The sequence below is a fragment of the Anomaloglossus baeobatrachus genome, chromosome 2 (assembly GCF_048569485.1).
Source record: "Anomaloglossus baeobatrachus isolate aAnoBae1 chromosome 2, aAnoBae1.hap1, whole genome shotgun sequence".
Classification (NCBI taxonomy): domain Eukaryota; kingdom Metazoa; phylum Chordata; class Amphibia; order Anura; family Aromobatidae; genus Anomaloglossus; species Anomaloglossus baeobatrachus.
In genome coordinates this window covers 195,635,151-195,657,314 of record NC_134354.1, presented here as the reverse complement: position 1 = coordinate 195,657,314, position 22,164 = coordinate 195,635,151, and the positions used below count along the sequence as shown (strand labels likewise).

At 50.5% G+C, this 22,164-nt stretch overlaps 1 protein-coding gene across 2 annotated transcripts in view; it reads right to left on the bottom strand.

Annotated features, from left to right (window-relative positions):
• The window catches only part of DDX20 (DEAD-box helicase 20), a 59,968-nt gene that overhangs the window by 22,800 nt on the left and 15,004 nt on the right, over positions 1–22,164 (bottom strand). For both annotated transcript variants that reach the window (XM_075335578.1, XM_075335579.1), the window contains exon 10: positions 10,173–10,278. In XM_075335578.1, the coding sequence (XP_075191693.1) occupies positions 10,173–10,278 (106 nt within the window). The remainder of the gene's footprint in view (positions 1–10,172; positions 10,279–22,164) is intronic.

The window sequence follows — 22,164 nt, the reverse complement described above, 5'->3', positions numbered from 1 at the left end:
ATGACTGAGCGGAGGGATTCCATCCGGAACCGCCTGGCGTTCACATGCTTGTTGAGCAGTTTTAGGTCCAGAACAGGACGGAATGAGCCGTCCTTTTTTGGCACCACAAAGAGATTGGAGTAAAAACCTTGTCCTTGTTCCTGAAGAGGAACAGGGACCACCACTCCTTCTGCTCTTAGAGAATTCACCGCCTGCAGAAGGGCATCTGCTCGGTCGGGATGTGGGGAAGTTCTGAAGAACCGAGGCGGAGGACGAGAACTGAACTCTATCCTGTACCCGTGAGACAAAATGTCTGTTACCCACCGGTCTTTGACCTGTGGCAGCCAAATGTCGCAAAAGCGGGAGAGCCTGCCACCGACCGAGGATGCGGAGGGAGGCGGCCGAAAGTCATGAGGCAGCCGCCTTGGAAGCGGTACCTCCGGCTGCTTTCTTGGGGCGTGAGTGAGCCCGCCAGGAATCAGAGCTCCTTTGCTCTTTCTGAGTCCCTTTGGACGAGGAGAATTGGGGCTTGCCCGAGCCTCGAAAGGACCGAAACTTTGACTGCCACTTCCTCTGTTGAGGTTTGCTTGATCTGGGCTGGGGTAAGGAAGAGTCCTTACCTTTGGACTGTTTAATGATTTCCGCCAATTGCTCACCAAACAGTCTGTCTCCAGATAATGGCAAGCTGGTTAAACATTTTTTAGAAGCAGAATCTGCTTTCCATTCCTTCAACCACAAGGCTCTGCGCAAAACTACAGAGTTGGCGGAAGCCATTGCGGTACGGCTCGTAGAGTCCAGTACCGCATTAATAGCGTAGGTCGCAAACGCAGTCATTTGCGTAGTTAAGGACGCCACTTGCGGCACTGCTGGACGTATGAAAGAGTCCACCTGTGCCAAACCAGCTGAAATAGCTTGGAGCGCCCACACGGCCGCGAATGCTGGAGCAAACGACGCGCCAATAGCTTCATAGACAGATTTCAACCAAAGGTCCATCTGTCTGTCATTGGCATCTTTAAGTGAAGCCCCATCCTCCACTGCAACTATGGATCTAGCTGCAAGCCTGGATATTGGAGGGTCCACTTTTGGACACTGGGTCCAGCGTTTGACCACGTCAGGGGGAAAGGGATAACGTGTATCCTTAAGACGTTTGGAAAAACGCTTGTCCGGATAAGCATGGTGTTTCTGGATTGATGCTCTGAAGTCAGAGTGGTCCAGAAAGGTGCTCAATTTACGCTTGGGATACAGGAAATGGAATTTCTCCTGCTGGGCAGCTGCCTCCTCTGCTGAAGGGGCTGGGGGAGAAATATCCAACAGCCTATTGATGGCCGCTATAAGGTCATTTACCATGGCGTCACCATCTGGCGTATCCAAATTGAGTGCGGTGTCAGGGCTAGACTCCTGATCACCCACCTCTGTCTCATCATATAGAGACCCTTCTCGCTGGGACCCTGACCCGCGTGATGACGTGGAGGGTCTCTCCCAGCGAGCTCGCTTAGGCGGCCTGGGACTGTCATCGGAGTCAGAGCCCTCAGCCAGTGATGCCTGGGACCCCCGTGAAGTACGGATTAGTTCCAACTGAGGGGGACCGGGGAACATAGGCACAGCAGTGTCCATGGTCTGAGCAACTGGCCTGGACTGCAAGGTCTCCAGGATTTTTGTCATAGTCACAGACATTTTATCAGCAAAGACTGCAAATTCTGTCCCCGTCACCGGGGCAGGGTTCACAGGCGTCTCTGCCTGGGCTACTACCACCATAGGCTCTGGCTGACGAAGTGCCACTGGGACTGAACATTGCACACAATGAGAGTCGTTGGAGCCTGCTGGTAGATTAGCCCCACATGCTGTACAAGCAATGTATACAGCCCGTGCCTTGGCACCCTTGCGTTTTGTGGATGACATGTTGTTGTCTTCCCAGAGCAATATAGGGTATACAGCCAAGAAGCGACCGTACAGTGCAGTATATATATATATATATATATCTGGTACAGGAAAAAGTACACCAATACACACTGTGGCACTAGAGGGGCCAGCACTAAAGTGCTGCTTACCGCCCGCTAAACGCGGGTGTGTGGTCGCCAGAAATCCCTAGTCTTGGGTCTCCCAGAGCCTGTGTCCGTCCTCCAGCCAGACTGCATGCAGGAATGGCTGCCGGCGTCCTGTGGAGGGGGGGGCGGGCCCTGGGCGTGCCAGACCAAAAGCGGGAAACCTGCGTCCCACTGTGCCAAGTGAGAGGGCTGGAGCATGTAAATAAGGCTCCAGCCCTCGGCGCTGAGTAAACGTACAGCGTCTCTCCCCTTCCCTGATTGACAGGGAGGGGGCGGGAACGAAGCGGAGCTAGGCCGCAAAAGCCGGGGACTAAATTTATAAGCGCCGCCGCCGTAAAAGCGCGGTCGGCGCTAAGTCCCCGGCGCACTACAAGTCCCAGCCGCGCCGCCGCTCCGAGAGTGGCCGGCGCGGTAGTTCCCAGCACATGAAGTCACACAGCTAAGCTGCTGTGACTCAAACCCCAGCGTTACTGTCCCCGGCGCACTAACACACCCAGCAAGTCTGGTGTGTGCGTGCCCGCCTGAACGGGGACACAGAGTACCTGAAAGTTGCAGGGCCTTGTCCCTGAATGGTACACAGCTCCGTATCCATCAGGTTCACTGGGTCTGTGGATGGAGCCCGGCCTCAGGGCTTGGGGGCCGGTAAGATCCCACTTCCACAGAGCCCCTCAGGGGGATGGGGAAGGAAAGCAGCATGTGGGCTCCAGCCTCCGTACCCGCAATGGGTACCTCAACCTTACAAACCACAAGTGGGGTAAGAAGGGAGCATGCTGGGGGCCGTATATGGGCCCTCTTTTCTTCCATCCGACATAGTCAGCAGCTACTGCTGACTAAACAGTGGAGCTATGCGTGGATGTCTGACCTCCTTCGCACAAAGCAGAAAACTGGTGAGCCAGTGATCCCACTGGGGGTGTATAGCCAGAAGGGGAGGGGCCTTACACTTTTTAGTGTAATGCTTTGTGTGGCCTCCGGAGGCAGTGCTATACACCCAATCGTCTGGGTCTCCCAATGGAGCGCCGAAGAAATCACAGAATCGTTATCTGCTCATGCCGTTTAACCCCTTAAATGGTGCTGTCAATATGTGACAGTGACATTATAATGGCATCAGCGGTAAACTTTTACTTACTGCCCGATACCGGAAGTCACGTGACGTGAACACGTGACTTCCGTTGGTTGTCATGGTAGCACAGGGTCATGTGATTACTTCTGTACCTGCCATGAATTACTTTCAGTTTCACTTGGCCCGGAGCTGAGTCAAGCAGAAGAAGGGAATTTTGTTTACTTACCGTAAATTCCTTTTCTTCTAGCTCCAATTGGGAGACCCAGACAATTGGGGTGTATAGCTATGCCTCCGGAGGCCACACAAAGTATTACACTAAAAGTGTAAAGCCCCTCCCCTTCAGCCTATACACCCCCCGTACTGCTACGGGCTCATCAGTTTTGGTGCAAAAGCCAGAAGGAGGAAAAAATTATAAACTGGTTTAAAGTAAATTCAATCCGAAGGAATATCGGAGAACTGAAACCATTTAACATGAACAACATGTGTATACAAAAAACAGGGGCGGGTGCTGGGTCTCCCAATTGGAGCTAGAAGAAAAGGAATTTACGGTAAGTAAACAAAATTCCCTTCTTCTTTGTCGCTCCTAATTGGGAGACCCAGACAATTGGGACGTCCAAAAGCAGTCCCTGGGTGGGTAAATAATACCTCATAATAGAGCCGTAACGGCTCCGTCCTACAGGTGGGCAACTGCCGCCTGAAGGACTCGCCTACCTAGGCTGGCATCTGCCGAAGCATAGGTATGCATCTGATAGTGTTTCGTGAAAGTGTGCAGGCTCGACCAGGTAGCTGTCTGACACACCTGCTGAGCCGTAGCCTGGTGTCGCAAGGCCCAGGACACTCCCACGGCCCTGGTAGAATGGGCCTTTAGTCCTGAGGGAACCGGAAGCCCCGAGGAACGGTAAGCTTCGAGAATTGGTTCCTTGATCCACCGAGCCAGGGTTGATTTGGAAGCTTGTGTCCCTTTACGCTGGCCAGCGACAAGGACAAAGAGAGCATCGGAGCGGCGCAGGGGCGCCATACGAGAAATGTAGAGTCTGAGTGCTCTCACCAGATTTAACAAGTGCAAATCCTTTTCACATTGGTGAACTGGATGAGGACAAAACGAGGGTAAGGAGATGTCCTGATTGAGATGAAAAGTGGGCAAGGCAAATGGCCAGGGAGAAAACGCCTGAGCAGAGCACCACGACAGGAATATTTTCCACGTCCTGTGGTAGATCTTGGCGGACGTTGGTTTCCTAGCCTGTCTCATAGTGGCAATGACCTCTTGAGATAATCCTGAAGACGCTAGGATCCAGGACTCAATGGCCACACAGTCAGGTTGAGGGCCGCAGAATTCAGATGGAAAAACGGCCCTTGAGACAGCAAATCTGGTCGGTCTGGCAGTGCCCACGGTTGGCCGACCGTGAGATGCCACAGATCCGGGTACCACGACCTCCTCGGCCAGTCTGGAGCGACGAGGATGGCGCGGCGGCAGTCGGCCCTTATCTTGCGTAACACTCTGGGCAACAGAGCCAGAGGAAGAAACACATAAGGAAGCTGAAACTGCGACCAATCCTGAACTAAGGCGTCTGCCGCCAGAGCTCTGTGATCTTGAGATCGAGCCATGAATGTTGGGACCTTGTTGTTGTGCCGTGACGCCATTAGGTCGACGTCCGGCATCCCCCAGCGGCAACAGATCTCCTGAAACACGTCCGGGTGAAGGGACCATTCCCCTGCGTCCATGCCCTGGCGACTGAGAAAGTCTGCTTCCCAGTTTTCTACGCCCGGGATGTGAACTGCGGATATGGTGGATGCTGTGGCTTCCACCCACAGCAGAATCCGCCGGACTTCCTGGAAGGCTTGCCGACTGCGTGTCCCACCTTGGTGGTTGATGTAAGCCACCGCTGTGGAGTTGTCCGACTGAATTCGGATCTGCTTGCCTTCCAGCCACTGCTGGAACGCTTTTAGGGCAAGATACACTGCCCTGATCTCCAGAACATTGATCTGAAGTGAGGACTCTTGCTGAGTCCACGTACCCTGAGCCCTGTGGTGGAGAAAAACTGCTGCCCACCCTGACAGGCTCGCGTCCGTCGTGACCACCGCCCAGGATGGGGGTAGGAAGGATTTCCCTTTCGATAATGAGGTGGGAAGAAGCCACCACCGAAGGGAAGCTTTGGTTGCTTGAGAGAGGGAGACGTTCCTGTCTAGGGACGTCGGCCTCCTGTCCCACTTGCGTAGGATGTCCCATTGAAGAGGACGCAGGTGTTTGCTGCCACCATCTTCCCCAGGAAGTGCATGAGGTGCCTCAAGGGGTGTGACCGACCTTGAAGGAGAGATTGTACCCCTGTGTGTAGTGAACGCTGTTTGTCCAGCGGAAGCTTCACTATCGCTGGAAGAGTATGAAACTCCATGCCAAGATATGTCAGTGATTGGACCGGTGTCAGATTTGACTTTGGAAAATTGATGATCCACCCGAAACTCTGGCGAATCTCCAGAGTAACGTTGAGGCTGTGTTGGCATGCCTCTTGAGAGGGTGCCTTGACCAGCAGATCGTCTAATTAAGGTATCACTGAGTGACCCTGAGAGTGGAGGACCGCAACTACTGTAGCCATGACCTTGGTGAAAACCCTTGGGGCTGTCGCCAGGCCGAACGGCAGTGCCGCGAACTGAAGGTGTTCGTCTCCTATGGCGAAGCGCAAGAAGCGCTGATGCTCTGGAGCAATTGGTACGTGGAGATAAGCATCCTTGATATCGATCGATGCTAGAAAATCTCCTTGGGACATTGAGGCGATGACGGAGCGGAGGGATTCCATCCGGAACCGCCTGGTCCTTACGTGTTTGTTGAGCAGTTTTAGGTCCAAAACAGGACGGAAGGACCCGTCCTTCTTTGGAACCACAAACAGGTTGGAGTAGAAACCGTGACCCTGTTGCTGAAGAGGAACCGGGACCACCACTCCTTCTGCCTTCAGAATGCCCACCGCCTGCAGAAGAGCCTCGGCTCGCTCGGGAGGCGGAGATGTTCTGAAGAATCGAGTCGGAGGACGAGAGCTGAACTCTATCCTGTAACCGTGAGACAAAATGTCTCTCACCCAACGGTCTTTTACTTGTGGCAGCCAGGTGTCGCAAAAGCGGGAGAGCCTGCCACCGACCGAAGATGCGGTGTGAGGAGGCCGTAAGTCATGAGGAAGCCGTGATTTAGACCGCCATGCGTCGGCGTTCCTCTGATCCTTCTGAGGCCTTTTGGACGAGGAGAATTGTGACCTGCCCGCACCCCGAAAGGACCGAAACCTCGACTGTCCCCTCCTCTGTTGGGGTGTTTTTGGTTTGGCTTGGGGTAAGGATGTTTCCTTTCCCTTGGATTGTTTGATGATTTCATCCAATCTCTCACCAAACAACCGGTCGCCAGAAAATGGCAATCCAGTTAAGCACTTTTTGGAAGCCGAATCTGCCTTCCATTCCCGCAGCCACAAGGCCCTGCGTATTACCACCGAATTGGCGGCTGCAACCGCCGTACGGGTCGCAGAGTCCAGGACAGCATTAATAGCGTAGGACGCAAATGCCGACGTTTGAGAGGTTATGGACGCCACCTGCGGCGCAGACGTACGTGAGTGCGTCAATTTGCGCCTGACCAGCTGAGATAGCTTGGAGTGCCCATACGGCTGCGAATGCTGGAGCAAAAGACGCGCCGATAGCTTCATAGATGGATTTCAACCAGAGCTCCATCTGTCTGTCAGTGGCATCCTTGAGTGATGCTCCATCTTCCACTGCAACTATGGATCTAGCCGCCAGTCTGGAGATTGGAGGATCCACCTTGGGACACTGAGTCCAGCCCTTGACCACGTCAGGGGGAAAAGGGTAACGTGTATCCTTAAGGCGCTTGGAAAAACGCTTATCTGGATAAGCTCGGTGTTTCTGGACTGCCTCTCTGAAGTCAGAGTGGTCCAGAAACATACTCTTTGTACGCTTGGGAAACCTGAAACGGAATTTCTCCTGCTGAGAAGCTGACTCCTCCACTGGAGGAGCTGAGGGAGAAATATTCAACATTTCATTGATGGACGCAATAAGATCATTCACTATGGCGTCCCCATCAGGAGTATCAAGGTTGAGAGCGGCTTCAGGATCAGAACCCTGATCAGCTACCTCCGCTTCATCATACAGAGGGTCCTCTCGCTGAGACCCTGAACATTGTGATGATGTCGAGGGAATTTCATAGCGAGCTCGCTTAGTCGGTCTGGGGCTGCGGTCCGTGTCAGAGACCTCACCCTGGGATCCATGAGACACCCCGGGAAGACATTGCTGTTCCAACTGAGGGGAACCAGGGGACAATGATTCCACAGTGCCCCTGGCTTGAGATGCCGGCCTGGACTGCAAGGCTTCTAATATCTTAGCCATAGTCTCAGAAAGTCTTTCAGTAAAAACTGCAAACTCCGTCCCTGTCACCTGGACAGTGTTAACAGGTGGTTCTCCCTGGGCCACCCCTAGCAGAGGCTCCGGCTGAGAAAGTGCCACAGGGGCCGAGCATTGCACACAATGAGGGTCAGTGGAACCTGCCGGCAGTATAGCCGTACATGCTGCACAGGCAGCATAGTATGTTGTCTCCTCTGAGCAATACAGGAGGGTAAATAGCCACAAATCAACAGTGCACCCTACAGTGTAAAGTATAGACTATAATCATATAAACTATAAATACACTTCTGCACTAGTGGGGCCAGCACCACAGGTGCTGCTTACCGCCTGCGCAAAGCGTTTGTGTGGGCACCAGAATTCCTGCCTGGGTCTCTTTGAGCTTGTCTCTCCTCTCCAGCGTTAGCAGAGCTGAGAGGAATGGCTGCCAGCGTCCTGGGGAGAGGAGGGAGCCGTGGGCGTGACCCAGAAAAGTGCGGGAACTGGTGCCCCACTGTGCAGAGTGAGGGGGGTGGAGTATGCAAAGCATGCTCCAGCCCTCAGTGCTGCCGACCTGTACAGCGTCCCGCCCTTCCCCTGACTGGCAGGGCTGGGGGCGGGAAAGAATGAGACTAGGCCGCAGAAGCCAGGGACTATAGTTATAAGCGCGGCCGCCGTATAAGCGCGGTCGGCGCGGAAGTCCCCGGCGCACTAACAGTCCCAGCCGCGCCGCAGTGATAACCATGGCAGCGGCGGTCAGCGCGGCAGTCCCCCTACACAAATACACTCAGCGACGCTGAAGTGTATAGTGGCACAAATGCAGCCAGCGCTGCTGTCCCCGGTGCACTAGCACACCCAGCAATGCTGGAGTGTTGCTGTGCGCGGTCCCCAAGGGGACACAGAGTACCTCCAAGTAGCAGGGCCATGTCCCTGAACGATACTCGGCTCCTATCCAGCAGGGTCCTCAGGAGCTGTGGATGGAGCACGGTCTCCTGTGCCTGGAGACCGATGGGATCCCACTTCACCCAGAGCCCTAATTGAGGGATGGGGAAGGAAAGCAGCATGTGGGCTCCAGCCTCCGTACCCGCAATGGATACCTCAACCTTAACAACACCGCCGACAAGAGTGGGGTGAGAAGGGAGCATGCTGGGGGCCCTGTTATGGGCCCTCTTTTCTTCCATCCGACATAGTCAGCAGCTGCTGCTGACTAAGCTGTGGAGCTATGCGTGGATGTCTGACCTCCTTCGCACAAAGCATAAAAACTGATGAGCCCGTAGCAGTACGGGGGGTGTATAGGCTGAAGGGGAGGGGCTTTACACTTTTAGTGTAATACTTTGTGTGGCCTCCGTAGGCATAGCTATACACCCCAATTGTCTGGGTCTCCCAATTAGGAGCGACAAAGAAAGTGAGCGTATGTGCTATTTACAGCTGTGTAGCTGTGATCAGCAGATAGGGAAGAGCGATCGGATTGTTGATCCATGTAGACCCCTAGGGGGACTAGTAAAAAGAAAAAAAAAAAAAAAAAAAAAAAACCTAAAAAAGTTCAAATCACCCCCCTTTCACCCCATTCAAAATTAAACGGTTAAAAAAATACACACACATTTGGTATCGCCGCGCTCAGAAACGCCAGATCTATCAAAATATAAAATCAATTAATCTGATCAGTAAACGGCGTAGTGGCAAAAAAATTCCAAATGCCAAAATTACGTTTTTTTTTGTTGTGACAACTTTTGCGCAAAATGTAATAACAGGCGATCAAAACGTAGCATCTGCGCAAAAATGGTACCGTTAAAAACATCAGCTCGAGACGCAAAAAATAAGCCGTGACTGAGCCATAGATCCCGAAAAATAAGAACGCTACAGGTCACGGAATATGGCGAAAAATGTGAGCCACTTTTTTCGGACAAACTTCCAATTTTTTTTTTAACCCCTTATATAAAAGTAAACCTATACATTTGGTGTCTACGAACTTGCACTGACCTGGTCTCTGTCTCTACATTATGTTGCAAAAACCTGGTGACAGATTCCCTTTAAGGGCATCAAAATTCAAAGTTTGAAAATTGTGAAATTTTCTGTATGTTCACAAAAACACACAAAAAAAAAAAAAAAAAAAAAAAATATTGCCCTAAATTTACCACTAACAAAGTACAATATCTGAAGAAAAAAAAATCTCCGTCACCGGGATCCGTTGAAGCGTTGCAGGGTTATTACTTCATAAAATGACACTGTCCAGAATTTAAAAAAAAAGAAATAACAAAAAAATAGCCTGATCATAAAAACCAGGCTTGAGGATGAAGGGGTTAAGAACTTTTTGGTTAATAGTTTAAAAAAAATGGGCAGCTCTTGGATACGTTTCGGATGCCATTTCAGTGTTTCAGTCTTTTATGGACCTATTCATTTGAACGGATGATTTTGATCTGCAAATCTGTTTGTAAAATATATATTTTGTTTGTTTTCTTGGGTGAAATTATCAAAAGATCCAATAATGTAAATATGTAAAACTGTTCTGAAATGATAGCAGCAATTACCTTTGAAAAGGTGAAAACAAAATTTTCTTTGGAATCAGAGACTAGAATAATCTGTAAGAGTTACATTGTGTATTTATAGTTTTATACATCAAAGATTTAGAAGTATTGAGTGATTTCTTATTATTCCACTGTAGAAATAATACACAATATACGAGCACGGTAATATATGAAACACAAAGCTGGCGATGTGCGGATTACCAAAACGTCCAGCTCTTCCTATTCGGTGCATGTAGGTCTCCCAGTCATGAGGTACATCCAGGTTTATAACCAAATTCACCTTCTCAGCATCAATACCACGTGATGTCTAACAGAGAAAATACAGAAAAATATGGACATAAATTAAACATCACAATGTACAGTATATTTACATATACATATACATACACACACACACACACACACACAGTTAGGTCCAGAAATATTTGGACAGTGACACAAGTTTTGTTATTTTAGCTGTTTACAAAAACATGTTCAGAAATACAATTCTATATATAATATGGGCTGAAAGTGCACACTCCCAGCTGCAATATGAGAGTTTTCACATCCAAATCGGAGAAAGGGTTTAGGAATCATGGCTCTGTAATGCATAGCCTCCTCTTTCTCAAGGGACCAAAAGTAATTGGACAAGGGACTCTAAGGGCTACAATTAACTCTGAAGGCGTCTCCCTCGTTAACCTGTAATCAATGAAGTAGTTAAAAGGTCTGGGGTTGATTACAGGTGTGTGGTTTTGCATTTGGAAGATGTTGCTGGGACCAGACAACATGCGGTCTAAGGAACTCTCAATTGAGGTGAAGCAGAACATCCTGAGGCTGAAAAAAAAGAAAAAATCCATCAGAGAGATAGCAGACATGGTTGGAGTAGCAAAATCAACAGTCGGGTACATTCTGAGAAAAAAAGGAATTGACTGGTGAGCTTGGGAACTCAAAAAGGCCTGGGCGTCCACGGATGACAACAGTGGTGGATGATCGCCGCATACTTTCTTTGGTGAAGAAGAACCCGTTCACAACATCAACTGAAGTCCAGAACACTCTCAGTGAAGTAGGTGTATCTGTCTCTAAGTCAACAGTAAAGAGAAGACTCCATGAAAGTAAATACAAAGGGTTCACATCTAGATGCAAACCATTCATCAATTCCAAAAATAGACAGGCCAGAGTTAAATTTGCTGAAAAACACCTCATGAAGCCAGCTCAGTTCTGGAAAAGTATTCTATGGACAGATGAGACCAAGATCAACCTGTACCAGAATGGTGGGAAGAAAAAAAGTTTGGAGAAGAAAGGGAACGGCACATAATCCAAGGCACACCACATCCTCTGTAAAACATGGTGGAGGCAATGTGATGGCATGGGCATGCATGGCTTTCAATGGCACTGGGTCACTTGTGTTTATTGATGACATAACAGCAGACAAGAGTAGCCGGATGAATTCTGAAGTGTACCGGGATATACTTTCAGCCCAAATTCAGCCAAATGCCGCAAAGTTGATCAGACGGCGCTTCATAGTACAGATGGACAATGACCCCAAGCATACAGCCAAAGCTACCCAGGAGTTCATGAGTGCAAAAAAGTGGAACATTCTGCAATGGCCAAGTCAATCACCAGATCTTAACCCAATTGAGCATGCATTTCACTTGCTCAAATCCAGACTTAAGACGGAAAGACCCACAAACAAGCAAGACCTGAAAGCTGCGGCTGTAAAGGCCTGGCAAAGCATTAAGAAGGAGGAAACCCAGCGTTTGGTGATGTCCATGGGTTCCAGACTTAAGGCAGTGATTGCCTCCAAAGGATTCGCAACAAAATATTGAAAATAAAAATAATTTTGTTTGGGTTTGGTTTATTTGTCCAATTACTTTTGACCTCCTAAAATGTGGAGTGTTTGTAAAGAAATGTGTACAATTCCTACAATTTCTATCAGATATTTTTGTTCAAACCTTCAAATTAAACGTTACAATCTGCACTTGAATTCTGTTGTAGAGGTTTCATTTCAAATCCAATGTGGTGGCATGCAGAGCCCAACTCGTGAAAATTGTGTAAATGTCCAAATATTTCTGGACCTAACTGTACATGCAGGGTGGTCCAAAAGTAGGTGCACAGTATGTGTAATAGGGTTATGAAGGGTGAAATTTATCAAACATGGTGTAAATCTCCCCCTTCATAACCCTATTACACATACTGTCATTATATATATATATATATATATATATTTATATTATATTATATAGAAAGCTGAATGTGTGTATGTATGAATGAATGAATGAATGAATGAATGAATGTATGTATGTATGTATGTATGTATGTATGTATGTGTGTATGTCCGGGATTGGCATCTGCACCGTCGCAGCTACAGTCACAAAATTTTGCACACTCACACTTCTGGACCCCAAGAGTGTCATAGGCTATGTTTTGAGGGGAAATTTTAACCCCGCGCTTTACAGTTATTCACCAAAAAACCTTCCTCCATTAAAGCGAACGGAGCTGGGAGCCACAGTGCAGCCAGAACTTCAGAAGAATGCGCATATGTCTTATATGGAATGTTGGCGTGTCACAATGCAGCCAGGGAAAGAGACAGACACAAAGAGACACAGACAAAGAGACAGACTGACACGGAAAGAGACAGACAGGGAAAGAGAGAGACAGGGTAAGAGACAGACAAAGAGACAGACACAGGAAAAGACAGAGGGAAAGAGACAGACAGGGAAAGAGAGGGAAACAGACAGACAGGGAAAGAGACAGACGGGGAAAGTGACAGAGATAGATAGGGAAAGAGATAGACAGGGAAAGAGATTGAGACAGACGGAGAAAGAGAGAGACAGTCAGAGACAGACAGGGATAGAAACAGACAGGGAAAGAGATAGAGAGACAGACAGATATATACAGAGGGGGAGACAGACATTATAATTACATTTAGATCTATTTGTTTTGTGGTTTTTGTGTGCAGAATACATTTTTGTTAATGCATTCTATTTTGTTAACAGCAGTTATTAACCCGGGCGAAGCCGGGTAGTACAGCTAATAATATAAATATATATATCCCAAAATTATTAACTGTACAACTAGGTACAATATGATGACTTCTATGCAGGCACAAATAAAGAGAACACTCAGTAGTAGGTGCCGGGTCCAGTGTGTGCATGCACTGGGCGCTGTATGCCATATCACAGCTAGAGAATGGATGAACTAAGTCTATATTACAGAACTGCCTTTATGTGATGTCACATGTAAGAGGAGATCATCGATCTCTATTGTTGTGAACATGAAGGCAGCTCCTCATTAATTTAACCCCTTCACGACCTTGGACGGATCTATCCGTCAAGGATCGTGTCCCGTTAAGCCCCGCCCCCTGCCGCGGGCAGGCGGCGTGGATCGGCACACATATCAGCTGTTTTCAACAGCTGACATGTGTGCCTGCTAGCCGCGGGTGGAATCGCTTCCACCCGCGGCCATTAACCCCTTAAATCTTGCTGCCAAAGTCTGGCAGCAAGATTTAAATGCGCGCGGCCATGTTTGTTACTTACCGCCGCCCCCACCGGAAGTCACGTGTGTTATCACGTGACTATCGGTGGTTGCCATCGTAGCACAGGGTCATGTGATGACGCCTGCTGCTATGATCTTTCACTTTCATTTTCCCTCGGCCGAGAGCAGAGGGAAAACCAAAGTGAGTGAATCTGCTGATTACAGCGGTATTGCTGTGATCAGCAGATAGCGATCAGCGATCGGATTGCTGATTGCTATAGCCCCCTAGGGGGACTAGTAAAATAAAAAAAAAAAGTAAAAAAAAAAGTTTTAAAAAATAAAAAAAAAAAACAAAAAACCTAAAAGTTCAAATCACCCCCCTTTCCCCCCATTGAAAATTAAAGGGTTAAAAAATAAATAAATATACACATATTTGGTATCGCCGCGTTCAGAAATGCCCGATCTATCAAAATATAAAATCAATTATTCTGATTGGTAAACGGCGTAGTGGCAAAAAAATTCCAAACGCCAAAATTACGTTTTTTGGTCGCCGCAAGTTTTGCGCAAAATGCAATAACAGGCGATCAAAACGTAGCATCTGCGCAAAAATGGTACCATTATAAACGTCAGCTCGAGACGCAAAAAATAAGCCATCACTGAGCCATAGATCCCAAAAAATAAGAACTCTACGTGTTTCGGAAAATGGCGCAAAACGTGCGCCACTTTTATTGGACAAACTTGTGAATTTTTTTTAACCCCTTAGATACAAGTAAACCTATACATGTTTGGTGTCTACAAACTCGCACCGACCTGAGGCATCACACCCACACATCGGTTTTACCATATAGTGAACACCGTGAATAAAATATCCCAAAAACTATTGTACGATCCCACTTTTTTTGCAATTTTTCCGCACTTGGAATTTTTTTGCCGTTTTCCAGTACACTATATGGTAAAACTTATGATTTCATTTAAAAGTACAACTCGTCCCGCAAAAAACAAGCCCTCATATGGCAAGATTGACGGAATAATAAAAAAATTACGGCTCTTGGAAGAAAAGGAGCAAAAAACAAAAACGCAAAAACGGAAAGTGCCCGGGGGCTGAAGGGGTTAAAGGGAACCTGTCACTAGGTTTTTGCTATGGAATCTGAGCTCACCATAATGCAGTAGCAGAGATCCTGAGTTCAGCGATGTTTCACTAAGGTTACAGTGCCTACAAGTAGTATTCAATCCCCTGCAGATTTAGCAGGTTTACACATTCGGAATTAACTTGGCATTGTGACATTTGGACTGTAGATCAGCCTGGAAGTGTGAAATGCACTGCAGCAAAAAAGAATGTTATTTCTTTTTTTTTTTTTTTTTTAAATTGTGAAAAGTTTATTCAGAGGGTCATTTATTATTCAACCCCTCAAACCACCAGAATTATGTTTGGTTCCCCTAAAGTATTAAGAAGTATTTCAGGCACAAAGAACAATGAGCTTCACATGTTTGGATTAATTATCTCTTTTTCCAGCCTTTTCTGACTAATTAAGACCCTCCCCAAACTTGTGAACAGCACTCATACATGGTCAACATGGGAAAGACAAAAGGAGCATTCCAAGGCCAGCAGAGACAAGATAGTGGAGGGTCAAAAGGCTGGCCAGGGGTATAAAACCCTTTCCAAGGAGTTGGGCCTACCTGTCTCCACTGTTGGGAGCATCATCCGGAAGTGGAAGGCTTATGGAACTACTGTTAGCCTTCCACGGCCTGGACAGCCTTTGAAAGTTTCCACCCGTGCCGAGGCCAGGCTTGTCCGAAGAGTCAAGGCTAACCCAAGGACAACAAGGAAGGAGCTCCGGGAAGATCTCATGGCAGTGGGGACATTGGTTTCAGTCAATACCATAAGTAACGTACTCCACCGCAATGGTCTCCATTCCAGACGAGCCCGTAAGGTACCTTTACTTTCAAAGCGTCATGTCAAGGCTCGTCTACAGTTTGCTCATGATCACTTGGAGGACTCTGAGACAGACTGGTTCAAGGTTCTCTGGTCTGATGAGACCAAGATCGAGATCTTTGGTGCCAACCACACAAGTGACATTTGGAGACTGGATGGCACTGCATACGACCCCAAGAATACCATCCCTACAGTCAAGCATGGCGGTGGCAGCATCATGCTGTGGGGCTGTTTCTCAGCCAAGGGGCCTGGCCATCTGGTCCGCATCCATGGGAAGATGGATAGCACGGCCTACCTGGAGATTTTGGCCAAGAACCTCCGCTCCTCCATCAAGGATCTTAAGATGGGTCGTCATTTCATCTTCCAACAAGACAACGACCCAAAGCACACAGCCAAGAAAACCAAGGCCTGGTTCAAGAGGGAAAAAAAAAAAAAAAAAGAAGAGGATTTTGTTTACTTACCGTAAATTCTTTTTCTTATAGTTCCGTATTGGGAGACCCAGACATTGGGTGTATAGCTTCTGCCTCCGGAGGACACACAAAGTACTACACTTAAAAGTGTAGCTCCTCCCTCTGAGCTTATACACCCCCTGGAGATCCAGATCTAACCAGTTTAGTGCAAAAGCTGAAGGAGAATAGCCACCCACAAGTAAAAACAGAGCAAGAACCGGAACAACCGGAGTCTCTGTCTACGACAACAGCCGGTGATAACACGCGGAACAAGAAACTGCCAACAGGCAACAGGGAGGGTGCTGGGTCTCCCAATACGGAACTATAAGAAAAAGAATTTACGGTAAGTAAACAAAATTCTCTTTTTCTTTATCGTTCCTATGGGAGACCCAGACATTGGGACGTCTCAAAGCAGTCCATGGGTGGGAATAAACAGAACAACTGAGAAGTAGGCGGAGCCTAACTTCACAAGTGGGCGACAGCCGCCTGAAGGATGCGTCTGCCCAAGCTCGCATCTGCCGAAGCATGAGCATGCACTTGGTAGTGCTTTGAAAAGGTATGCAGGCTAGTCCAAGTGGCAGCCTGACAGACTTGCTGAGCCGTAGCCTGGTGCCTGAAAGCCCAAGAGGCACCGACAGCTCTGGTCGAGTGTGCCTTGATCCCCGGCGGGGGAGGCACCTGAGAACCCAGGTAGGCCTCCGAAATGGTGGACCTGATCCAACGGGCTAAGGTCGGCATAGAAGCAGAGAGGCCCTTACGCCGACCTGTGGTTAGCACAAAAAGAGAGATGCACCGCCTAATAGCAGCGGTGCGAGACACATAGATCCGGAGCGCCCGCACCAGATCCAAAGTATGCAACGCTTTTTCAAAGCGATGAACAGGAGCCGGACAAAAGGAAGGAAGGGTAATGTCCTGGTTAAGGTGGAAAGGAGAAACCACCTTAGGGAGAAAGTCCGGAGTCGGACGGAGAACCACCTTGTCTTGATGAAAAAACAAAAAAGGTAACTCCGAAGAGAGCGCAGCTAAATCAGAGACTCTCCTGAGGGAAGTTATGGCCACTAGAAAGACCACTTTCTGTGAAAGACGAAAAAAAGAAACCTCCCTGGGAGGTTCAAAGGGGGGTTTCTGCAAAGCCGTGAGCACCAAATTGAGGTCCCAGGGATCCAAGGGCCGCCGGTAAGGCGGAATGATGTGAGACGCACCTTGCATGAAGGTGCGGACCTGAGCCAGCCGGGCGATACGCCGCTGGAACAGCACTGACAGAGCCGAGACTTGTCCCTTGAGAGAGTTGAGGGACAATCCCAGCTGCAGACCGGACTGTAGAAAAGACAGAAGGGTCGGCAAGGAAAAAGGCCAAGGAGAATGGCCGGGAGAGCGACACCAGGACAGGAAAATCTTCCAAGTCCTGTGATAGATCTTGGCGGAGGAAGACTTACGGGCCCGAGTCATAGTGGAGATGACTTCAGGAGGGATACCAGAAGCCGTCAAGATCCAGGACTCAAGAGCCACGCCGTCAATCTGAGAGCCGCAGAATTCTGGCGGAAAAACGGACCTTGAGAGAGAAGGTCTGGACGGTCCGGAAGATGCCACGGCACCTCTACGGACAGATGGAGCAGGTCTGGGTACCAAGCTCGCCTGGGCCAGTCCGGAGCAATGAGAATGACTCGACGGCCCTTCATTCTGATCTTGCGCAGAACTCTGGGCAAGAGAGCTAGAGGGGGAAACACGTAGGACAGACGAAACTGGGACCAGTCTTGAACCAGAGCGTCCGCGGCGAAGGCCTGAGGATCGTGGGAGCGAGCCACGTAAACCGGAACCTTGTTGTTGTGACGGGATGCCATTAGGTCCACGTCCGGAGTGCCCCATTTGCGGCAGATTGACTGAAACACTGCCGGATGCAGGGACCACTCGCCGCTGTCCACGGTTTGACGGCTGAGAATCTGCTTCCCAGTTTTCCACGCCTGGGATGTGGACTGCGGATATGGTGGACTTGGAGTCCTCCGTCTATTGAAGGATGCGTTGTACCTCCAACATTGCCAGGCGGCTGCGTGTCCCGCCTTGGTGATTGATGTAGGCAACCGCTATCGCGTTGTCTGACTGGACTCGGATGTGCTTGCCCGCCAACAGGTGGTGAAAGGCTAGGAGAGCTAGAAGCACAGCTCTGGTTTCCAGCACATTGATCGAGAGGGCTGACTCGGACGGAGTCCAAGTGCCCTGCGCTCGGTGGTGGAGACATACCGCTCCCCAGCCGGACAGACTGGCATCCGTGGTGAGAATCACCTAGGACGGGGTCAGGAAGGAGCGCCCCTGAGACAGAGAGAGGGGCCGAAGCCACCACTGAAGAGAGCTCCTGGTCTGTGGCGACAGAGCCACTAACCTGTGCAAGGAGGAAGGCCGCTTGTCCCAACAGCGGAGAATGTCCAGCTGCAGTGACCGCAGATGGAACTGGGCAAAGGGAACAGCCTCTATTGACGCCACCATCTGACCCAGCACCTGCATCAGGTGCCTGATGGAATAACGGCGGGGCCTCAGCAGAGCGCGGACCGCCAGTTGGAGGGACTGCTGTTTGACTAATGGCAACTTCACAAGTGCCGGCAGGGTCTCGAACTGCATCCCTAGGTACGTGAGACTCTGGGTCGGAGTCAGAGAGGATTTGGGAAGATTGACAATCCACCCGAATTGGGCTAGAGTGGCAAGAGTGAGCGAGACACTCCGCTGACAGTCTGCGCTGGATGAAGCCTTGATTAGAAGGTCGTCCAGGTAAGGAATCACTACCAACCCCTGTAGGTGCAGAACCACAACCACTGCTGCCATGACCTTGGTGAATACTCGAGGGGCCGTGGCTAACCCGAAGGGGAGAGCCACGAATTGGAAATGTTCCTCTCCGATTGGAAAACGTAGCCAACGCTGGTGTGAAACTGCAATTGGCACATGCAGATAGGCATCTCTGATGTCGATGGATGCCAGGAAATCCCCTTGGGTCATTGATGCAATGACTGACCGCAGAGACTCCATGCGAAAATGCCGCACCTGAACATGCTTGTTGAGAAGCTTGAGATCCAGGATGGGCCGGAAGGAACCGTCCTTTTTGGGGACTAGGAAGAGATTTGAGTAGAAACCTCTGAACCGTTCCCGTGCGGGAACCGGTACAATTACTCCGTTGGCCTGCAAGGATGCCACGGCCTGAGAGAAGGCGGCGGCCTTGGAGCAGGGGGGAGTTGACAGAAAAAATCTGTTTGGCGGGCTGGAAGAGAATTCTATCCTGTAGCCGTGGGAGAGGATATCCCGCACCCACTGATCGGAGACGTGTTGAAACCACACGTCGCCAAAGTGGGAGAGCCTGCCACCGGCTAAGGACGTTGCTGGCGCGGACAGTCAAGAGGAGGCTGCCTTAGTGGCAGCAGCATCTGCGGTCTTCTGTGGACGCGCTTTTGTGCGCCAGCTGGATTTTTGGTCCTTGGCAGTGTTAGTGGACGAGGCCGAGGGCTTAGAGGACGACCAGTTGAAGGAACGAAAGGAACGAAACCTCGACTGATTCCTACCCTGGACAGGTTTCTTGGTTTTGGTTTGTGGCATGGAAGTACTCTTCCCGCCAGTAGCTTCCTTAATAATTTCATCCAGCTGTTCTCCGAACAGCCGAGACCCAGCAAAAGGGAGCCCCGCAAGGTACTTCTTAGAAGAAGCATCTGCCTTCCACTCTCGAAGCCACAAGATCCTGCGGATAGCGAGGGAATTAGCCGAAGCCACCGCAGTGCGGTGAGAAGCCTCCAGCATAGCAGACATGGCATAGGATGAAAAAGCCGAAGCTTGGGAAGATAAGGCAACCATCTCAGGCATAGATTCCTTAGTGAGGGAATGCATCTCCTCTAGGGAAGCAGAGATGGCTTTGAGAGCCCACACTGCTGCAAAAGTCGGGGCGAACGAGGCCCCTGCCGCCTCATATACGGATTTGGCCAGAAGGTCAACCTGGCGGTCAGTGGAATCCTTAAGCGAGGTGCCATCAGCCACTGATAGAACGGTCCGGGCTAAGAGTCTAGACACCGGGGGGTCTACCTTTGGCGAATGAGCCCACTCCTTGACCACCTCAGGTGGAAAGGGAAAACGGTCATCAGAACCACGCTTAGGGAAGCGTTTGTCAGGGCAGGCCCTGGGCTTGGTCACAGCGGTCTGAAAACTGGAGTGGTTAAAGAACACACTCTTTGTCCTCTTAGGCGAGGTAAACTGATGCTTTTCTGCCAGAGAGGGTTGCTCCTCTGATACTGGTGGATTGAGATCCAGTACAGAATTAATGGACGCAATCAAATCACTAACATCTGAGTCACTTTCGGACAGACCAATGGGGCACATGGAGGCAGTCTCCGAGCCCCCAGTAAAGGCATCCTCCTCATCCTGCGAGTCAGCTTCTGAAACCGAGCCGCGAGACGAAGGAGAGGGAGCCCTGCGTCTCTTTTTAGAAGGATGGGGCCTGGGACCAGATGATGAATCCTCTGTGAGCTCCGGTCCTGAGAGAGACCTAGCAGCAGAGGCACCCTGTGAAGGGGGCTGATGCATGCTCAGCAAAGTCCTGGACAGATGTCCCATGGAGTCAGCAAAAGACTGGGAGATAGACCTGGTTAAGGATTCTACCCAAGCCGGGGGTTCAGCCACAGGAGCCGGAGCAGCCTGAGAGACCCCTGGGGGTGCGATTTCAGGCTGAGGCAACGTCAGGTTAGAGCAGGCATCACAATGTGGATAGGTGCTCAGTTCCGGCAGTAGGAGCCTACATGCAGTGCAAACTGAAAACAGCTTTGGAGCCTTGCTCCTCGTGTGTGACATGCTGCTGGAGTGAGGGCTCTGCCAGACTGACCCCCAGAGAGTATATACAGAAGGTCCACAACCAGAGGTTGTGGCTTACCAGACCGCTGGAGCGGTTTGTGTGCCCTCCAGATCCCGAAGCCCGGACTGCCAAGCACCTCAGCAGGGATGCTACAGACCAGTGGTGATCGCAGGGAAAAACGCTGAGAAAATGGCCACCGGAGTGAAGAGAGGGGGCGGGACTCACTCTGAGAGCGGGATCTGGAGGGCCAAAGAGATTCACAGGGGAGGAGACATGTACTCAGTGAGGAGTGTCTCTCCCCTTTGTAGAACGGCCGCTGGGCGGAGCCGCACTGTCCCTCTGCATGAATGACATGCGAGGGCAGTGAAACCGAAAGTAGGCCTCTGGCGAAGCCGGGGCCTAAATTTGAGCGATGCGGCCGACGCGCAGGCACCATCGGAGCGGTTCTCAGGTGACAGCCAGAGAACCCGTCGGAAATGTCAGAACAATCACTCAGCACACTCTCCCACAACAATAAAGTACAAGGGACCCCCATATATAACCGTCTCAGGTACTTAGCTTGCTGAGACGCAGGGTTCCAAGTCCCTGAGGGATGAGTGCTCCGGTCCAGCAGGGTCCTGAAGGGCTGCGGATGGAGACCGGTCTCCTGCCAAGCATGGAGAACCGTGCTGGCTCCCACTTCAAGCCAGAGCCCCGGAGGGATGGTGAAGGAGCACGGCATGTAAGGGTACTTTCACACTTGCGTTGAGCGGTATCCGTTGCATTGTGTTGTGTAACGGATGCAACGGATGTGTTGCATATAGTGGCACAACGGATGCTGCAAAACAACGCAATTCGTTTTGATTTTTTTTTTTTTTTTTTTTTTACAGTTTTACCAGCGGCAGACTATTGTAAACGATCAGCTGATCGCTCCCTGCAGCCGGCCGCCGGGTGATCAGCTGATCGCTCCCTGCAGCCGGCCGCCGGGTGATCAGCTGATCGCTCCCTGCAGCCGGCCGCCGGGTGATCAGCTGATCGCTCCCTGCAGCCGGCCGCCGGGTGATCAGCTGATCGCTCCCTGCAGCCAGCCGCCGGGTGATCAGCTGATCGCTCCCTGCAGCCGGCCGCCGGGTGATCAGCTGATCGCTCCCTGCAGCCGGCCGCCGGGTGATCAGCTGATCGCTCCCTGCAGCCGGCCGCCGGGTGATCAGCTGAGCGCTCCCTGCAGCCGGCCGCCGGGTGATCAGCTGAGCGCTGTCACTTGCCGGCGCCCGGGCATGCCGGCGGGCGGGCGCTCAGCTGAGCGCTGTCACTTGCCGGCGCCCGGGCATGCCGGCGGGCGGGCGCTCAGCTGAGCGCTGTGACTTGCCGGCGGCCGGGCATGCCGGTGGCCGGTCGCTCAGCTGAGCGCTGTCGCTTGCCGACAGCTGGGCGCTCAGCTGAACGTTCGGCCACCGCGAGCCAAAATAAAGTTTGATTTAAAAAAAAAAAAAAAAAAAAAAAAAAAAGGAGCATGCGCAGTGGAATCCAGAGGATTCCGCTGCTCAAAATAACGTTACATGC